The sequence below is a fragment of the Mirounga angustirostris genome, unplaced genomic scaffold (genome assembly GCF_029215605.1).
Source record: "Mirounga angustirostris isolate CCGP_5_RB_7025 unplaced genomic scaffold, mMirAng1.0.hap1 SCAF_13, whole genome shotgun sequence".
NCBI classification, from domain to species: domain Eukaryota; kingdom Metazoa; phylum Chordata; class Mammalia; order Carnivora; family Phocidae; genus Mirounga; species Mirounga angustirostris.
The window spans coordinates 50,748,752-50,767,936 of record NW_026991721.1 but is presented as its reverse complement, the minus strand read 5'-3'; the positions used below and the strand labels follow the sequence as shown (position 1 = coordinate 50,767,936).

Sequence of the window (19,185 nt, the reverse complement as noted above, 5' to 3'; positions counted from 1 at the left end):
CTGCCAAAGAAAAGGAGGGGGAGAACCTAGTTACATAAAAAGTGGTTCAGACCCAGTTTGAGGCTTCCTAAACCAGGGCCTGCTAAGGTTCTCGGCCCCTCTGCCCCACATAGGGTGGGAAGTCACCTCGTCAGCCCCCGCTGGGGTGGGGCAGCACACAGTCGTGGCCCCTGGAGGCTCTGGGAATTGCCCTGACAATGAACTGTTCTGGCATCTGCCATAAGCTCTGGGCATTAACCAAGGGCAGCTCTCTGGGCCTTTCACTCAGCTTAGCTCCCAGCCAGCTGAGAGGAGGTACTTTCAGAGGTACAAGGTGACTTTAAGAGCAGCCCAGGCAGAAAGCCGGTGGACTAAAGGAGGCCCATAATAATAAGCTGTCACTGTTACTTCGTTCCAAGGAGAGCTGTCTGAATCACACACTGTGCTAAGGGCTTTACAAGCCTATTGTTTTATTTAATCTCGCCGCACAACTGTCCTGAGAGGTGGCTGTTATTATTAATTCCATTTTACAGAGGAAAAAAAAAAATGGAGATATAAGTTAATTACGATCTCATAGCTAGTAAACAGCAAAACTGGGATTCTAGCCTAGCTTGCTTGATTCAAAAGCCCACGACTGAGCTATAATAAAAAAAAACGTAATAATAAGGATTGGGGAGGATGTGGAGAAATTGGAACTCTGCTCCACTGCCGGTAGGAACGTAAATGCAACAGGCACTTGCAAAACAGTCTGGCCATTTCCTCAAATGGTTAAACTTAGAGATACTATGTGATCCAGTAATTCCTCACCTAGGTATCTGCCCAAGGGGAATGACAACATATACCCACATAGAAATTTGTACGTCGATGTTCATAGCAGCGTCATTCTCAGTAGTAAAAAAGACGAAAACATCGCAAACGTCAATCAATTGATGAATTGAGAAATAAAATGTGGTCCATCCATACAATGGAATGTGGTTCGGCATAAAAAGAAACGAAGTCCTGATCCATGCTACAACATGGGCGAACTTGAGAAACATTATGCTAAGTGGAAAAAGTTCCAAAAGAGCATAAATTGTAAATTTCCTTTTACATGAAATGTCCAGAATAGGAAAATCCAGACAGACAAAGCAGATTAGTGGTTGCCTAGGGCTGGGGGTTAGTGTGAAATCTGGAGTGACTGTAGGGGGTATTTGGGGGGAATGATGAAAATGTTCCCAAACTGACTGTGGTGATAGTTGTACAACTCTGGGAATGTACTAATTAAAAATCATTTAAATGGGTGCATTATATGATACATCTCAACAAATATGTTATTTTTTAAAAGCCCATGATTGCATATTTAAAAAAAGGAAGAAAAAGAAAACTATGATTCTCCCAAGTGAAGGCACCTAGAATTATTCCTTTTTTCCATTCATTACACAAACCTGGAGCCCCTATTGTGTGCTAGGTACCTATCTCCAGGAGCCTGTGACTAGGAAATTCTAGCCTGGGTAGAAGAGATAGGATGTGGGCACAGAAAATCATGATTCATGGGAGAAGATGCCAAGGGAATTTAAACAGGAGGATACTATTTCACACCCACTGGGTTGGCAAAAATTTTAAAGTCTGACATTACCACGTTGGTGAAGATGCGGAGCCCCAGATATTCTCACCTACTGCTTGAGGAAGAATAAATAGGTATAATTTAGAAAGAAGTTTGGCAGTGTTTTCTAGAACTAAGGATGTGCATGCCCTGTGACCCAGACATTCCATGTGCCTCTTGGGTATAACTTGGACAAACTCTTGCACAGGGCACAAGGGAACGTGTGTAGTTTATCCCAAAAGGCTGGAAATAACCAATCCATCAACAAAAGAAAGTAAAGGAGCTCTGCTGTATCACACAATGGATTACACTCAGTGGGTAAATTCCAAAAGATACAACATATATGAAGTTTAAAAACATACCAAAGGACACTATCCATTACTTCTGTATACGCACTCATGTAGTAAAAATATAAAAACATGGGAATAATCAATACCAAAATCTGGATAGTGGCAGCTTCTTAGGAAGGAGAGGAATAAGATGGGGTGGGGGTGGGCTTTTTAGAAGTGGACTTTTTAGAAGTCACTTGTAACATCTTTTCTTCTCTTAATTAAAGTTTGATCCCTTACGCACTTTGTCCAGTTCCCACAATGGTAACATTTCGAAATGGCATAATATGCTATCACAAGGATATCGGTATTGATACAATCCATCAATTATATTCAGATTTCCCCAGTTTTGTATGTATTCGTGTATGCATGTGTCCAGTTCTACACAATTTTATGGCTGGTAGAGGTGGTGCATCCACCATCACAGTCAGGACACTGAGAGCACTCCTTCACGGCAAGGGTCTCTTGTCGTCCCCTTTCTAACCCCACCCACTCCCCCTGGACTCCGAGCCTTGTCCCTAAACCCTGTCAACCACTAACCTTGACCTCCACCTTCACATGTCTTTTCATTCTGAAACTGTCTTACCAGTGGACCCATGACATCACGTAATCTTTGAGCTCCCCCCACCACTACCCAAATCCCCAAGATGTTGCAGGTGTCACTAGTTCATTCCTTTTTATCACTGAGGAGTGTCCACGGCATGGGTGTACCACAGATGGTGTCAGCTCGTGAAGGACACCTGGACGAGTTCCAGGTTTTGGCTATTACCATACTCTAATGTCCTAGTTCTTCAGTTGGGTGGTAGGTATCTGGATTTTCACTGTACTATTTGCCCTACTTTTTGATGCAAAGAATATTTCATAATCGAAATGAAGGAAGGTAGAAAAAGATATCACTAACGTTGGCCAGCCTTATGCAGCCCGGGGTGCACGGCTCGGGGTGACACCTGAGACCAAGGTTCTGGGCCCCCGGCAGGTCAGGCACCCTCAGGAAGTGGGACCTGGGCACCTACTTGCTTTGAGGCTCTAAGCCTCTCGTGGGTGTAAGGAAGCCCGTCCAGGTCCTTCAGCCCCTGGGGCCATTTTCTAGCAGAGCCACCCATTTGGCTACAAAGCCCTTTCCCCAACCTGCGTGTAGGTGGGGAGCTGCTCCTAACTGGGGAAATCACAAAAAAAAGGAGGTAGTGCTCAAGGTAGAAAGAATGAAATCTGGCCTCTCCCGAAGGCCCTTGAGAAGAAGGTGGAAGTGCAGTCAAGTGGCCCTGGAAAGAGACAGTAGCTTCTGTTGGGAGGCAACACAAAAGACGGGGAATGTTCTTACTTGAGGCTCAAGCTGGGGGGTGGTGTTGCCAGTGGGTGGATAATGAGGCCCTGATAGTATCTGCTGCTGCCAGGTGCAGCCCCGGCCTCAGTGGGCCTCCTACCCCTCTGCCCAAGTAGCTTTATAAACTTTTCTGGCACCAATTATGAATTTCTGGGTCCTGGGCAGAGCATGGAACAGTGACAGATTCACGCTATACACACCTACTGGGGGCGGCCTGGCCCTCAGACACCCTGCCTGCAAGAGGTCCCAGCGGAAACACCCAGAAATGCCCCCTCGTGCCCGGAGAACTGCCGTGTGGGTGCAGAAGCCAGCATGGGCTCCGCGGGCCCCTGCTGTGGGAGAGAGGCCAGGGCAAGGCAAGGGTCTAGGGCAGGTGGGCCTAGGGCAGGTGGGCCCCGGAGAGCTTTCTGTGTTACCTCACTTGATCCTAACAACAGTGACACATTATTGTCTGTCAGTTTCACACACATAGTTACAGAGGCACCGGGCGGTGAAGAAAGTTGCTCCAGGGATTGAGTCCCATCTTGGGCTCCCTGCTCAGTGGGAAGCCTGCTTCTCCCTCTGTCTGCAGCACTCTCTCTCTCTGGCAAATAAATAAATAAAATCTTTTTTTTTTTTTTTTTAAGATTTTATTTATTTTTTCGACAGAGAGAGACACAGCGAGAGAGGGAACACAAGCAGGGGGAGTGGGAGAGAGAGAAGCAGGCTCCCTGCAGAGCAGGGAGCCCGATGCGGGGCTCGATCCCAGGACCCTGGGATCATGACCTGAGCCGAAGGCAGATGTTTAACGACTGAGCCACCCAGGCACCCAATAAATAAAATCTTAAAAAAAATAATAAAAAGAAAGAAAGTTGCTCCAGGGGATATGCTTTGGGAAGGAGGAGGGTTAGGATTTGAACCCAGAGTCCTTTGCTGTTTATGATAAACTTTTCTGAGAAAAGAAGTCATACAGGACCTTCTTTGATACAATGAGAGGTGTGGGCTTCCTCTGGAGGGCAAAGGGAACCACGGAAAATCATTAATTAAGTGCAGAGGGTCACAAACAGACCTCTGTTTTAGGGATGCTATCTTAGGGTCACCCTGGGCTCCCACCTCAACATCTCTGAAGGCCCAGCTCCTTGCTTTTATTGCTTTTCTTCTGAGCCTCTTCCTTCTTTTACTGGGCATGGCTGGACCAGAACCTGTTCCACAGCCTCCGAGGAAAGGCGCAAGTGCAATAAAGCCTCATGGCCAGTCCTCCAAATCTGGCTGCTCCTCAAGTCTCCCCAGATTTTACTCCCTGCTCTGGGCCCAGCGGCTGCCCAGGGTCTCCCCTCGCTGAGATGTGCCCACACAAGGCAGGGGAAGAACACAGCTGTTGTAATCAGCGGGGTCTGGGTTCAAGCCCTGGGTCTGCCCCTTGCCCGCTGTGTGCCCTGCAGAACACTGCCTTCCTCCCCGGGCCTGGGCTGGGAGGAGCGGGGCAAGCAGACATCAAAGGCCCCTCCAGCCCCGCACTTCCTCCTGGGGGACACCCTCACCTTCCTGGCTGAGACAGCAACAACCCCCACCGCTGCAAAGGGCTGTTGTGAAGATCAACAAGAGAAGGTGCCAGAAAATACTGGCCAACCACAGTGTGCTTTACAAAGAGGGAGATTCTTATCTTCTAACCTAGTTGGTCCCCAGTGCCCCCTGACTCCGTGTCTTGTGTGTGTGTGTTTCCCCTGGTGGTAGGTGGGGGTAGGGTAAGGCGGGGAGTCTGAGGCTGCAGGGGTGCGGGAGCTGCAGGGCATTTCTCCAGGCCACGTTTGGATTCCCTGGGCCCAGCCCTGACATATTGAGCAGAGAAAACGAACCCACTGCAGAGGACGGGCCTTGCAGGGAAACCGAGCTGGTGTCGGCAAGAAGGTCCCTCCGCCCGGTTCTACGGGGTGCAGTGGTGCTCCCGGGTTCCCAGGCTTGGGTGCTGCCAGCTGTGTGTCACTGACACAGAGGGGGTGTGTCGCCAGTCAGCCTGACCGGGACAGGCCCGGGGGGGGGGGGGGCATGGAGGCAGCAGTGGTGCCGGAAGGGGGGCGGGGAGGGAGACAGAGAGCTCAGTGCTGGACCCGAGGGCTCTGCCCTCCCTCCCTTGCGCCCGGCACTGGGGCTCAGAACTGACCCGGCAGCCGGCCTTGACCGCAGGGAGATCCAGTTAGGGCAGTGGATGCGAGGCCAGGGTTAGGAGCCCGCCCTTCCCCTGGCTCTGCGCTTCAGTCATCTGGGAAAACATCCTCACTTCTCTTAGCTTGGCTTCCATATCTATAAAACAGGGACGATTCTGATGAAGGAACGGAATAGTTGAGCTGCCGTAAGGGTCAAGGGAGATAATGCAGTAAAACACGTAACACATTATGAAATAGTGATGCTAGTTATAATTATGGGGTGGGGCCAAAGCAAATCATCCCAACACATGTATGATGTGGGCCTGTTACGTGCCAGGTGTTATTCAGGGAATTCTCATCTACACAGGCCATCTCGGGGCAACAGTGAGGCGACAGAGGGAAGCATGGAGCCGCGGGGGGACAAAGAAGGGCCATCCAAACCTTCCTCCCCTAAGGCCCCTGCTATCCCCTCCCCCCACGTCACTTCCTTCTATTCACACCCTGCTCAGGCAGGGCCTGGGTCAATAGCTTCTTCCCTAAATGGGGGCTCAGAGGCCTGAGACACCAGGAGACCAGGTTGAGGTGCCCAAATTAACTCACAGCCCACGGGAAAATCCCAAACTCTCCCCTTAAAAGACAATCGCTAATAAGCTTTAACTCCACCTGGATGTCTTGGCTTCCCTCACGTTAATCGCTCTAAACAGGCTGAATATTAATTGCGTCTCTGAAGGAAGCACCAGAAAATGTTGTCTTTGATAAGTCACATGGACCACCCCATCCCTCTCTCAGAGAATTCCAAAAGCTTCTGGGACCCTGCACATTCACAAGGTCCCGGAGAAGGGAATTCTCCTACGCGCGGATGCTCAAGGCCTGCAGCAGTGACTGTCTGGAAACCGCTCGTTCAACAAATCTCATCCAGTCTGGGCCCTCTCCTGAACGTGTGTGCTGGGCTGGGTGGGGGCAGGGAACTCGACCCTAATAGCAGTCACTGAGTACCTACTAAGTGCCAGGATACTGACACGTATCATTTCCCTTAAACCTCTGAACGGCCTTGTGAGGGGAGATGTTATCCCATTTCACAGGTAAGGAAACTGAGGCTTGGGGAAATTAATTGTGTCCAAGGTTATACAGGCTGTTAAATGAGGGAGGCAGCTTTGGATGCAGGCATGTCTGGCTGTCATGCTACCTGCTTTTACAGTTACATTAGAGGCTTTTAGCCTTTCTCCACGTCCCCCCGTCCCCGCCAAAAAGGCTTATAGACATTTGTTTTTCTAATTCCCTTCCCTTTCCTGTAAGTGTTGATACTGCAGATACACAATATATCTGTGTATGTTCACTGGCCCGTTGGAGGACCACAAGCCTTGTAATAAAGATTTTTTTCACTCCCAGCCCTCCAAGAACCAATTTCACCACCTTGTGAATGATAGTGCCCCTGTTGAGAATGTATAAATTACACCTGTGGTTCTCAGAGTGTTGTCCCCAGAGTGGAAGAGGGCAAGGCTTACCCACAGACTAAGAACAGGAAAGGAAAATTAGCTGGACCATTTCATGTTTTCTTTTGAGGGACATGGCCTTTCTGCTTCTAGAATTGCTATCTGTTCCTTATACTTTAGATTCACTTGCCACTTCCTATGGGAAGCCTGCCCAGACATCCCCACCTGAGTTTGGGTTAAGCCCCATTCCACCTTATCCATCTCTGTATCCCAGAGCCTAACATGGGCACAGCATGTGGTAGGTGCTCAGTGAATGTGGAGTGGATGAACTCATGGGCAAATGAATTTAAAATCGCTTGTGCTGTCTCTGCTGCACTGGGTTAATGCTTTAGCAAAGACCACATCAGGGATGGCTGGGTCAAGCAACAGCATGCAGGCATGTCTTCAGAATGTGGCACCCTTTGGGCACCTTCATGAAACCAGAGTTTTCACTGGGCAACATCTACAGTAATGTTCTTGATCAAGGCCCCTGTGGGGACTGAGATGAGCACAGGATGAGATCTCAGAAAGAAGTGGATGTTATGAGAGATGGACTTGGCCTATGGTATGCAAACTTCCCCCCTGGCTCTCTGGGCACACATTGTGGACCCTGGAGAAAAAATCTGATAAACTGTCAACCAGTAATAATCAGGGAAACCCTAACTGATAAAGTCATGCTCCCACCAATGAAGGACAGGGGTGGCCACTTCACACGTGTATTTCCAACAGTAGGACTGATGACTCACCCTAACACAGTGTATGGAAAAATGCCAGATTAAATAAACACATTTATTTTTAAATACAGAGCTGAGCAGTCAGGAAAGAGAAGGAAATCCTCAGAGGTCAAAATAACCATGAGACAGCATGAATTCATAGAGGTTCCCAAACACTGAGTGGGTGATGGGCCTGGGGGAACCTGCCGCTCCTCAGTGACCTGGGGCCTTTGGTCTTAAAGAGCCAAGGAAAGAAGCAAAGGCACAGTCCTTCAGAAGGTGGAAGGGAAACGGAGACTCTCACTTATGGCTAAGACTCAGATAAGAGACATGTACCCTTTGGGGAAAGGGTGAATCAGAAAAACACAAAATCCCACCTTGCAGGTGGAGGCAGTAAGGAAACTTGACCCTAGGCCTGGGCACAGGGGAAGGAAAATTTTTAAACGGCTGAGAATTTCCAATCACAAATGGCCCTCATGTGGGTCTGGGACCTGACTATGTATTACTTTGTGGCTAGAAGAAAAAAAAAAACCAAAAAACCCCAATCCAAATTGAGTGTTTAAAGCGACCCCAAGTTGGTGGTTCCTCCAGGTACCTGGCAGAAGCAAATGCAAACCCTTTCTGGAGCAACGAATTTTCAACTCAGGCCTCAAAGGAATCGCACAAAGTTTTAGCAATGATAAATGCACAATTTAAAAAAATCACAGAGCATGTGAGAAAACAAGCCATCATGAGCAAGAGAGAGCAGAAACAATGAACAAATCAATCAGACCTAGGAAAGCAACAGGTACTAAAATAATCAGATGCAGAAAATGAAATGTGTACAATATTTAAAGAAATATGTCAAAGTGGTGAAAGTATAAACAAAGAAAAGACAATAAAATAAAGCAGACTGAAAGATAACCAACTAAAACTTCTAGAAACAGGAAGGCTGATGTATGGGCTCTTCCAGACTGTTGTTCTAAATCTGGCTTACAGTTTTGGAATAAACTTGGGCGTTGGACTCAGAAAATGCTGTGTGACTTGGGCCAATCACCACCTGTCTCTGGGCCTCAGTTTCCTCACCTGCAAGTGAAAGGGTAGACCTAGATCACCTCAGGAGTCCAACTCTATAAACCAATCTTCTAAAATATGACCGATCACAGTCATTGGGCACCTGTTTTTTTGTGCTACCCTTGACTATCAGCATTTTATATGATTTTTATCCTTGTGATAACCCACTGAGGCATGGGCTCTTATTATACCCAATTCACATATTAGGAAACTGAGGCAGAGAGGCATTAAGTAACTGGCCCAGAGTCCAGAGCTGTTAGGCCATGCTTGGTCTCCACCGGTCTGTTTCCAGAGTCTCTGCTCTGGACTCTTACATCTGGGATCCAGGACCAGGATTCTCTGACCTATCAGAAGTCTCCCATGGCAGCTCAGTGGCCCACAGAGGGTGTCAACAGCAACCAGAATAGCCATTCCAGTTTTGGGCGGGGGGGTGGGGGGGGTGGGGTGCGGCTAAGGATACTGTGAAGTTAATTATCAATAACCAAACATGAAGTGCCTTCTATGAACAAGGCCTGTGCTATTTTTAGACAAGAGCTATTTATGAAAGAGCAGCAAATTGGCAGATGACTGGGGCTCACCTTCCAAATACCCTTTGGGAAAGTTTTCATTCTGAAAGCACTTCTCTGTACTGTGGGCCCCTCGTGTCTAAAACGGGGGTGATAAGAGTACCTAACATCCCTGGGTTGTCACAAAAGGATTACATGAGCTAATACGAGTCCGGATGGTAGCAAGCACGCCTCGAACAGTACCTCTCGTTGCTGTGGTCCCCGTTACGGTTTCAGGCCAGTGGGGGGAAGTCGGGTCCTGCAGCAGATGACCTTGACTCAGCTCCGGGCTCCCCCACCTCCCAGCTGTGTGACTGAAAGTCCCTGACCCTCTCTGAGGCTCCACGGCCCCATCTGTGAATCAGAAACAACAGTGCTTACCTCACCAGTAGTTGTGAGGGGGAAATGGACAGTGAAATGCCGAGCTCAGTGGCTAACATGTAATAGGTATTCAACGAATGTCCGTTCTCACCCCTGGGGGCGTTTACTGCACACTCGGCTTTTCTGCCATGCTTAGAATCCAAAGAGGCAAAGGATTCTGTGCTCACAGATGTTGACTTACTGCTCATTTCCACCAAGGGAACTTTCACAAAAGCTGTGGGGAGTAGAAGAGGTCCGAAGACATCCACTTCCCAGCAGGTAAGTCAAGGCAGTGCAGCGATGGAGGTCCGCAGCCTCAGAGAGGGGCCTCCAGGCCACGACCTGCTGCTTCGGCTGAACTGGCCACTGAGATGTGCAGCCGAAGATGCAGTTAGCAACAGGAAGCGAGCCCTACCATGAGGAGGATTTGGTCATTGAATCCACCAAGGATAATGACACTGACCTTCCCATTTGGAAATCAACCAGGCATGCGGCTGGTCAGTGGCTCTGTGATCATTCTGCATACCCTGGGCTGCAAAGCAGCAGTACCACGGGAGGATGGGGACAGGGAAACAAAGATATTTAAGGGGTTTCAGAAGGACAGCCACCTCTGGAGCAGTGGCTGTGTCGCTCTGTGAACCCCATCCCCGGCAGGACTCGGGGAGGGCAAAATTCCACACCCGGCTTCCCCAAGAAGCATCGAAGGCTGGGACCAGAAAAGCTTGCCTAGAGGAATTCCTCTTTTGGGCAAATAGGGAACTCTTGGGTTTCAAGCTCCATCTGTGACACCTTTTGGATTTCATAAGTCACCTGCTCCTCCTATCTCATTCTCCCGAAGGTCAAGTGGCCCAGGAATTTGACGAAGCTGATAACTTGGTGCTGAAAGATGATGGTGGCATGGTAGAGTGGTGGCCATGCCAGGTGCTCTGAGCAAAAGTTGCAAGTGCAAACTCAGGAAGAGAAAAGGAGCCAGGGAGGACAGATGGTCTGGGGAGCAAAAGCCTGACACCAGCACAAGGGTTTTGGTGGCCACTGAGCCTCATGAATCACCCTGCAGACTCCGCATTTTCTCTTCACGGAGAGGACAGTGTGACGTTCCCAAACAGACCCAGCTTCAAACCCCAGCTCCTCCATGTCCTAGGACATCTATGTCCCTGAGCAAGATACTTTCCTGTGTCTCAGTTTGGGCACTGGAAAATGGAGATACTCCTATCTCATCGAGCCCCAAACAAAGGTTTTCATCACGAGGATAAAAACATGCAATGTGCCTAGCCTAGAGACTACCCCACAGTAAGCGTTCAATAAATGTTCCTTTACCCTTGCTTAACTGACCTAACTGGCACCAGATGCGACAGTACATTCAGCCTCATCAGCCTGGGTTGCCACACTGAGCATTTGTTGAAGAACTAGGGTGTGCTGCAGAGGATTATTTCTCCAGCCTGATCCTGAGAAGAATAACATACCTGTTCCAAGCCCTTTGACTTCCCAGGTTCCTGTCTCCAGCCAGAATGGCCAGTTCTGGGCAGGGCCTGACCACTTGATAACTCATGAGTATCTCCACTGGGTTAATATCTCCACTGTGGCCATGTCTTCTACGGAAAGAAAGCAATACAAAAGCGGAGATTCTGGACTATCTGCTATGTGCCAGGAAGCTGCCATGGTGGAACAAAGAGGCATAACCGGTGTTCTCGTTCAACTTTCTAAGGGCGAACCGGTGTATTTGGAAAGCAGTGATAGAAACACATTTTTAAAAAGCAGGGTGGTAGCAGTAAACACTCGGGGTCAGACACGCAGTGCCAAGCCCATGTGGCGTGGTGGCAAAAGCAGTTACGAGCTTTAGAAGCAGACTGACTTGTGTCTGAATCCCAGTTCTGCCGCGTACTAGCAAGGGATCCTTGGGGAGGGGAGGGAGGAGGGTGCCTCAGTTTGTTCGTCTGTAAAATGGGGAAGATGGCCCTAGCTGCTCTGATGATTACATAAACATGATGCATGTCTGGCACAGAGTGAGTGCTCAATTAGCTGTTAGTTTCATTCTTCCTTCTTCTTCCTCATTTCCCACTCTCTTCTAGATCGCTGGAATTCCTTTAGTTGATAGTGAATTAGAATTAGTAGCGGATGACTTTTCTCTGCCCTTTGGTGACTGCCGTCCTCTGTACATATAAATGTGTACACCATCAAGTAGATGCTTGTGAAAAAATTTCCAGTGGCTTCTGACTTCTTAAACAAGAATAGCAAAAGGCCCCAGCTCCTCTTCCTGGGACCCCAAGGCTTCCACCAGTAGGCCTCAACCTCCCAGCCACTCCCCTACTACAATGCTCACCCTACCGGCACCCATCACGGTGCTGGGTGTGGAGGAGGGCTTAACTCAGCCTTGAGGATGTTAGGGATGGTAAGAAAGGCTTTCCAGAGGCAGGTGCATCCAAAGTTAATCTTAAAGCACAAGGAGGATTTTGCCAATAGACCAAGATGGAGAAGGCATTCTGAGCCAAGAGAATATCACGTGCAAAAGGCCTGAGACCTGAGGCCTCCCCAGGGCAGCCAGGCCTCCGTGCAGGCGGATTCTTGTCACCTCTCCACTCAGACTGTCCTCACTTCTCTTCCTGTCTTTACTAGGCTGACAGACACCTCTTCTGCACTCTCTGCTGGACTCGGACAAGGACCTTACTTCTCGTGCTCAGCTTTCAAAGTGTGGCTCAGGGATCCTCACAGGTCCCTGAGACCCTTTCGGGAAGTCGGTGAGATCAAGACTACTTAAAATATTGCCCTTTTCATCCTTGTTTTCTTATCAGTATACAGTGGAGTTTTCCAGATCAAATGTAGAAACAGATATATCTTCCATTAAGCCAAATAGTAAAGAGATTTGCCAAAATGTAAAACAATGCCACTCTATACATTTTTTGTTTGTGGTAGAAAAGTAGTTGTGAGTTCATGAAAAATGTGTTATTTATGTTAATGTAAGGGTTTATTATTATTACTTTAAATAAACTATAAATAATGATTTTAACATTTTTTTCAGTGCTAATCAGTAGCATGACAAATTTTGATAGACATAATCTACATAAACAAAAACTCTTTGGAGTCTTTAATAATTTGGAAGAGTCAAACAGGGTCCCGAAACCAGAGAGTTTGAGAACCACTGCTTTAGGGCATTCTGTGAAGAGGGCTAGTGGCATAACTAGCCCTGAGAACCCTTCTCAGATGGCAGTTTCTGTCTCTTACCGGGAAAAGAGCCCACAGGCAGTCTGTCCCTGGCCGGACCCTTCTGTCTTGCCTGTTTCTCTCTGTTCCTCCCTTTCCTTCCTCTTCCTGTGAAAACCTTAATGGCAAACCAGGCCTCTCACTCAGCCTCTCACGCAGTAACCCCTTCCCCAAGCTCAGGGAGGTGTGTGGTCAGGAGGCTTCGCTATTAGGAAGGCCGGGCCCACACAAAGAACCCAATGGCTCTGATTGGCATTTCCCTGATGACTAAAAATGTGGAACATCTTTTGATGCGCTTATTGGCCATTTCTGTTGTTTCCTTTGGAGAAATGCCTATTCAAACTCTTTGCCCATTTTTGAATTAGGCCCTTTGTCTTTTTATTGCGGAGTTTAAGAGTTCTTTATATATTCTGCAATAAAATCCCTTGTGAGATCTATGACTGCAAATATTTTCTCCCATTCCGGGCTCATCTTTATTTCCCATATGGTGTTCTCTGCAGCACAAAAATTTTTAATTTTGATGATGTCCAATTTATGTATTGTTTTCCTCCCTTTTGTGTGTGCCTAACCACTGCCTGCCTAATCTGAGGTCATGAGCATTTATGCCTATGTTTTCTTCTAAGGGTTTATGGCTTTAGCTCTTACATTTAGGTCAACTACGCATTTTGAGTTAATTTTTGTGTACAGTGTGAGGAAAGGTCCAACCTCACGCTTTTGCATGTGGATAGCCATCGTCCCAGCACCATTTGCTGAAGAGACGACCAATGTCTCTGAGACCCAGTTGTCTCATCTCAAAAATGGGCTTTAAAAGACCACAGGGTGCTGTGAGCATTCAATGTGACAGAGAAAAAAAAAATGCCCTGTGGCGGTCCCTGGCATACAGCAGACAATGCCTATAACTGAAGGATCAGACAGTGGATATGAAATGCTCTGAAACACTGGTCATCGTCACTACCATTTGACCAGAGCTTTTCCATCCCTAAAGGTCGTCAGCATCCACCACCCCACCTGTAACCCTTTTCCCAGAACCCCCTCTCTGAGCAGCCCTGGAAATCTTTTTCTTCTCCCCTTCCCTTTTTTTTTTTTTTTTAAGATTTTATGTATTTACTTGCAATACAGCGAAAGAGAGATCACAGAGGGAGAGGGAGAAGCAGACTCTCTGTTGAGTGGACAGCCCAATGTGGGACTCGATCCCAGGACCTGGGGATCACGACCTGAGCCAAAGGCAGATGCTTATCTGACTGAGCCACCCAGGTGTCCCTTCCCCTTCCCTTTTTTTCCTCTTACTTTCTACCTTAATTTTGCATTAACTGCTCTTGGTCTTCATTAATTAATCAAGTTAAGATTGTTAACCCACTCAAATCTTTTTTGGCAAGTTAGTGGGAAGGTGGGAATGAACAAATGAGTCAATCAAGTAAAAGGCTCCTAATTTAAAGTCAGAAATGTGAAGCCCCTGGAGCTACAGGGATCATGCAGGCCACCCTACACGCAGGTGTCAGAGGTGGGACATGGGGACACTAACTCCGGGGTTCTGCAGTCCTGCACTGCACTCCCCCTCCCACACTGGAGAGATCCTTTTAAATCAGTCTCCCTCCTCCTCAGTGTTTGCAACACCTCCCAATTTAGTTTTCTCTCTGCATTTCGTTAGTGTCCCATTTGCCTCATCTTCCTGATCTCTGAGGCGGGCGTTAAGCAGGAGGCGACTGAATTGGCAGTGAGGGCTCCCTGCCTCCTGATTGTGGGTGAGGTGACATGCAGGGGAGGAGAGCGGTAGCCCCAGGGCTGCAATTCTACATGCTGCTCTGGTCCACTTGGCTCAAGCCAGCAAACAGTAGCAGGACTCTAGCTGTGCCCCAGGCATGGCGGGGAAGGGCTCAAGGACGAGGAGCTGCGCTTGCCCTTGACATCTCCAGGCTCAAGGGGATGGCGGGATAATGCTGGGGCTGTGTGCTCCTACAGAGACTGGGCCCACCTGGGCAGGCAGAGTGAGTGAGAAAGAGCGAGAGTTTAGCTGGGGGAGAAGGGCAGTGGGGCCATTCCAGGAAGGGTTCGGAATAACATACATAAAGGCAGGAGGGTGACAATAGCGTGTAAGCAAATATCGATGTGGAATGTGTTGTGAAAGTATTTGTTTCTTCATTCACTCATTCAATATGTGCTTACCGAGCACCTGTTCCAGGAGTAAGAACACTCCAGGAAACAGCACAAAGTAAATCCCTGCCCTTGCGGAGCTTATGTTCCAACGGGGGAAGACAGACCACAGACAAGCTTACAGAGTAACAGATGATGCAGCAGGTGGAGAGAAGTGTCACATGGGCAAGCGCCAAAGGAAGAGGGCACAGGAAGGCCTGGGTTGGGAGGGTGGCTCCTTGCACGGAGTTGGGGGGGGCACTTCCCAAGCCGCAAACACACTTCGTTGGGCACCTCTCAGCCTATGTGAGCTCTGCTCCCTCGGATGCGATGTGGAGGTCTGTTCAGTGCTATCCCTTTGCCTGAAGAGCTTTCCCAAGACTGAAAAAAAGGTGTCTGTGCCTTATGCCTTGAGGTGGGAGTGTGTTTATGGTTCAAGGAACAGTGAAGAAGCGAACGGCGTGGGTGAGGGGTGCACAGGAGAGAAGGGGTGGGATGGGAGATGGGTTGGCTCATTTAGGTCCTAGTGGGTCACCGTGAGGCCTTTGGCTTTTCCTCTGCCAAAGATGGGGGCACACGGCAGGTTTTGAGCAGAGAAGTGATTCTGATCTGACTGGTGGCAGAGTCCTGGAGAGAAGGATGGAAGTGGAGCCCCATGAGGAGCCCACTGCAATAATCCAGGTACGAGACCATGGCTTGGACCAGTGTGGGGACAGAGGAGGTGGTCACATAAGCTGAGGAGGGGAGAGAAGTGATGGAGTCACGTACATATAACACAGTGTGCAATGGGAGGGATGAGGGGAGATAAGGCCGCGAGAGAAAGGAGAACACTCTAGACAGAAGGATCTGCCTGGGCCAAGGCTCAGATTTGACCCCATCCTGCCAGAGTCAGATCCCACTACCTTCATTTCTGTGACTGCTTCCCTCCCTCCTGGAGTTCAACAAGCCTTGCTATGGGCCCAGCTCCACAGGCGGCACCAACTTGGGATGAGTGACCGACCCAGGGTCTGGCCTCCACGAGGCCTCCTCTGTTGTCGCTGAAAGCTGTGTTCACATGTGACAGCAGCAGGATGCTGGGGGAGCTGGGGGAGCAGGGCCGGGATGGAGAGTTTAGAGGAGGAAGGCGAGAGCATTCTTCCTGGGTTTCGGTGGCGTGGGGGTGGCAAGGTTCAATTTCTTCTTCCACCGTTCGTGCATTACAAGTGAGCACGGTTAGGGTCGACGGTTCACCTTTAGCTTAGTTATCTTACTTCAGTGAGCGGACCTCAGTTTTCTTATCTTAAAAATGGGATGGTAAGTACTACCTTATGGAGCTCCCTGAGTTCAATGAGATGCACAAATCAAGTACTTGGCACAAGGCCTCAATAGACGTGACCCCATTTTACCCGTCCTTCTACATGAAAAGCTAATAATCTTAACAGCTCTCCTCAGACAGCCGTGTCGGGGTGGCTGAGTGCTCCTCCCGGCTTGTACTTACATGTTTTTCAGGCTGAGAGCAGCAGCTACCTCTGCTTTCATTCCCTGTGCTATCTCCAGAGCCTCGCTTGGTGCTCGGCTTATTGTTGGTATTCAGTACGCCTTTGTCGAATTGCCAAATAAATGAATGAATCAGAGGTTATGTAAGATCTAGGCTTTAGCACTTTTTTAGCTGGAAGACCTCAGACAACACAGTTAATTTCTCTGCACCTCGATTTTCTTGCTTGTTAGACAGAAATAATACCTACCTCCTGTGGCAGAGACAGTTACTCTTATCGAATAACCTCATTTCCCCCACGTTTCCCAGAGCCCTAGAAGTCAGGCAGGACCATGTGACTAGTTTGGGCCCGCGGGCTACAGGTGACTTCTGGACCAAAGCATTTAAGGGCCAGCGCTCTGCCTTCCGGTTCTCGGCCTCGACTGCAGACACCAAGGTGGCCGAATGTTCCAGGAGGTATCCCTACAACCCAGCAGAGTTTTCATCAAGCTGGCCTGAGTCGCTCGGTAGGGCAGAGTCCTCTACCTCCCTTGGTTGGACATGGAACACGAACAAGAAATACACTTTTGGGGGCGCCTGGGTGGCTCAGTTGGTTAAGCGGCTGCCTTCGGCTCAGGTCATGATCCTGGAGTCCCTGGATCAAGTCCCGCATCGGGCTCCCTGCTCGGCAGGGAGTCTGCTTCTCCCTCTGACCCTAACCCCTCTCATATGCTCTCTCTCATTCTCTCTCTCTCGAATAAATAAATAAAATCTTTAAAAAAAAAAAAAAAGAAATACACTTTTGCTCTTTCGAGCCACTGAGATTCTGGAGTTAACTTATTACTGGAGCATAACCGAGCCTAGAGAGACTCAGACGTCTACCTGGCAAGATTGCTTGGCAGATAAGAAGAAGTGCTTGGTTCACAGGAGGTTTTCACTGCAGGGCTCTTTCCCGGGGTCCTGGGTCCTGAGTCCCAGCTCCTCTGACTCTTCAGCCTTCTTCATCATGACCTAGCCTCCATTATGATGCTACCTTCTCTAGCCTAAAACATCCTTCCATTTTCCTGACGCAACCCAGGTGTTCTGTACTGTTTCTGTCATTGTTCTTCTGCATAGCAACACGGAGAAAAGCCTCGAAAGGGCCGTTCTGGCGGGCTGGCCCAGCCCCCAGCCCCCAGCCCCCCTGTCCCGGCAGCCACCCATTCAGCTTCTCCTGCCACACTCTCAACTATGCCTCTGATCTCATTCCAGCTCAGCTCAACATGGAACCATCCGACTCTGGACCCTGCCCCTGGTCTCCCAGATTCCGGAATGATCCTGATGGCCACTGCTGCCCCCGCTCCCCCCCCCCCACCGTGGTCCCGGACCTGCACGATGTTTCCCGGCTGCTAGCGCCCATGGTACCTCCCACCTGGATGCCTAGGCCTTGCCTGCCCTGCCCTCCCACTGTGCTGGCTGCTGCCTGGGCTTCTAGCACCCACCGCGCCGCCTACTGCATCTGCTCCCCGAAAACGATACCTCCCACTCTGGCCTGACCTCCTATTACTCCCCATGCTGCATAGTGGCCAAAGCCTTCCACCAAAAAACATGCGTGGTTTCAGATTCCAAGATGGCATTTCTCATTAAGACCACAGGTTTGCAGTTGATGACACAGAAAATCAGAGCAGACAAGGGGACTGACCTGGCTCCATGTCAGCACGTTCTGAAGAGTCAGCAGTGTCCCTGGGCCCTGCAGCCCTCTCTCCAGGGCCATAGGATCCTGGAGGACAAGGCAGGATCCTTTCTGTTGAAGCAGAGAACACAGACCCTACTGAGTGAAGTGGCAAGATGCCCTGGACCCTTTCCCACAGATTTCTCCCCAGCAGCCATTGCAAACACATGCCAGTGGGGGGAGGGGCTTGTTCCTGATGCCACAGCAAGGAAGAGAAGCGGTGGGGGGTCGGGGGGGGGGGGGCGGGGCGAGGGAGGTCCCAAATACCCTGTGAATCCCACCAGAATGTACTTCCTTTATGCAGCTTTCCTGGACAGCTCTGGCATACCTTCCTCTATTCCCCCATTTCATCTTGGGCTGTGGGAGCAATGGTCTTGTCTGACCAAACCCCTCAAGGGCAGGGACTGCAGATCAGTCCTCTATACGACCCTAGTGCCCTTCAAGGACTTGGAGCAGAGGTGAACTGAGTGTTTTATGAAGATGGACCGACTGGGTGCTGTGGTGGGGGTGGGGGATGGGGGATGGGCATGAGGCCCTGGCCCCCCTCAGCAGTTCTATCATTGATTCACCAGGCAAATAGACGTGTCACTGAACCTCCTTGAACCTTAGTGGCCTGCCTTATAAAATGGCGACCTTCCCTGGGATATACCACATGGGCTTGTGCTGGGAGTCACCTGGGCCGAGTTCCTCACACACGAGAGTTCTCTCTGGCACATCTGTGTGTCACACTGGAACCTCTAGCAAATATCCTCTCTTTGAGCCTGTTTCCTCATGTGAAACAGGGAAACTCTGAACCTGGTGACTGGTGAGGTCCTCTCTGCCCCCAGAATTCTACGATGGTGAATTTGATTCATCTGCGATCTCAGTGCCTAAGGAAATACCTGCACACAATAAAGGTTGATGAAACGAGCAAAAGAAATGCTACCCTACTCAAAAGAAAAGTAAGGGGAGGCTCAAAGGTTTTAAGTCATCTGCCTCAGGTCATTGCAAGAGGGGGAATGAAATTTGAACACAGGCCCTCCTCACAGACGCAAGATCTGTTTACTTTCTCCTGCACCACCTGTCACACCCACTGAAAACACCACAAAATGCCTTTTTATACAGAAGACGCACTAGGCTGAAGAAGGCATGAAGGATGCATTTAGGCATCTGAGGTAAAAATTATTTTCTAGAAAATCCCTGAATACCTATTTGCCAAATATAGGTAGGGGCC

At 49.3% G+C, this 19,185-nt stretch overlaps 1 protein-coding gene across 11 annotated transcripts in view; it reads right to left on the bottom strand.

Moving 5' to 3' along the window:
* The window catches only part of TENM4 (teneurin transmembrane protein 4), a 719,612-nt gene that overhangs the window by 475,663 nt on the left and 224,764 nt on the right, over positions 1-19,185 (bottom strand). For 7 of the 11 annotated variants that reach the window (XM_064576841.1, XM_064576836.1, XM_064576846.1 and 4 more), the window contains exon 3: positions 17,943-18,044. The exons of the other annotated variants lie outside the window; for them this stretch is intronic. Coding sequence is in view for 6 of the 7 variants with exons in the window: in XM_064576836.1 (XP_064432906.1) it covers positions 17,943-17,952 (10 nt within the window). In the remaining variant the exon portion in view is untranslated. The remainder of the gene's footprint in view (positions 1-17,942; positions 18,045-19,185) is intronic. 11 annotated transcript variants of the gene reach the window in all.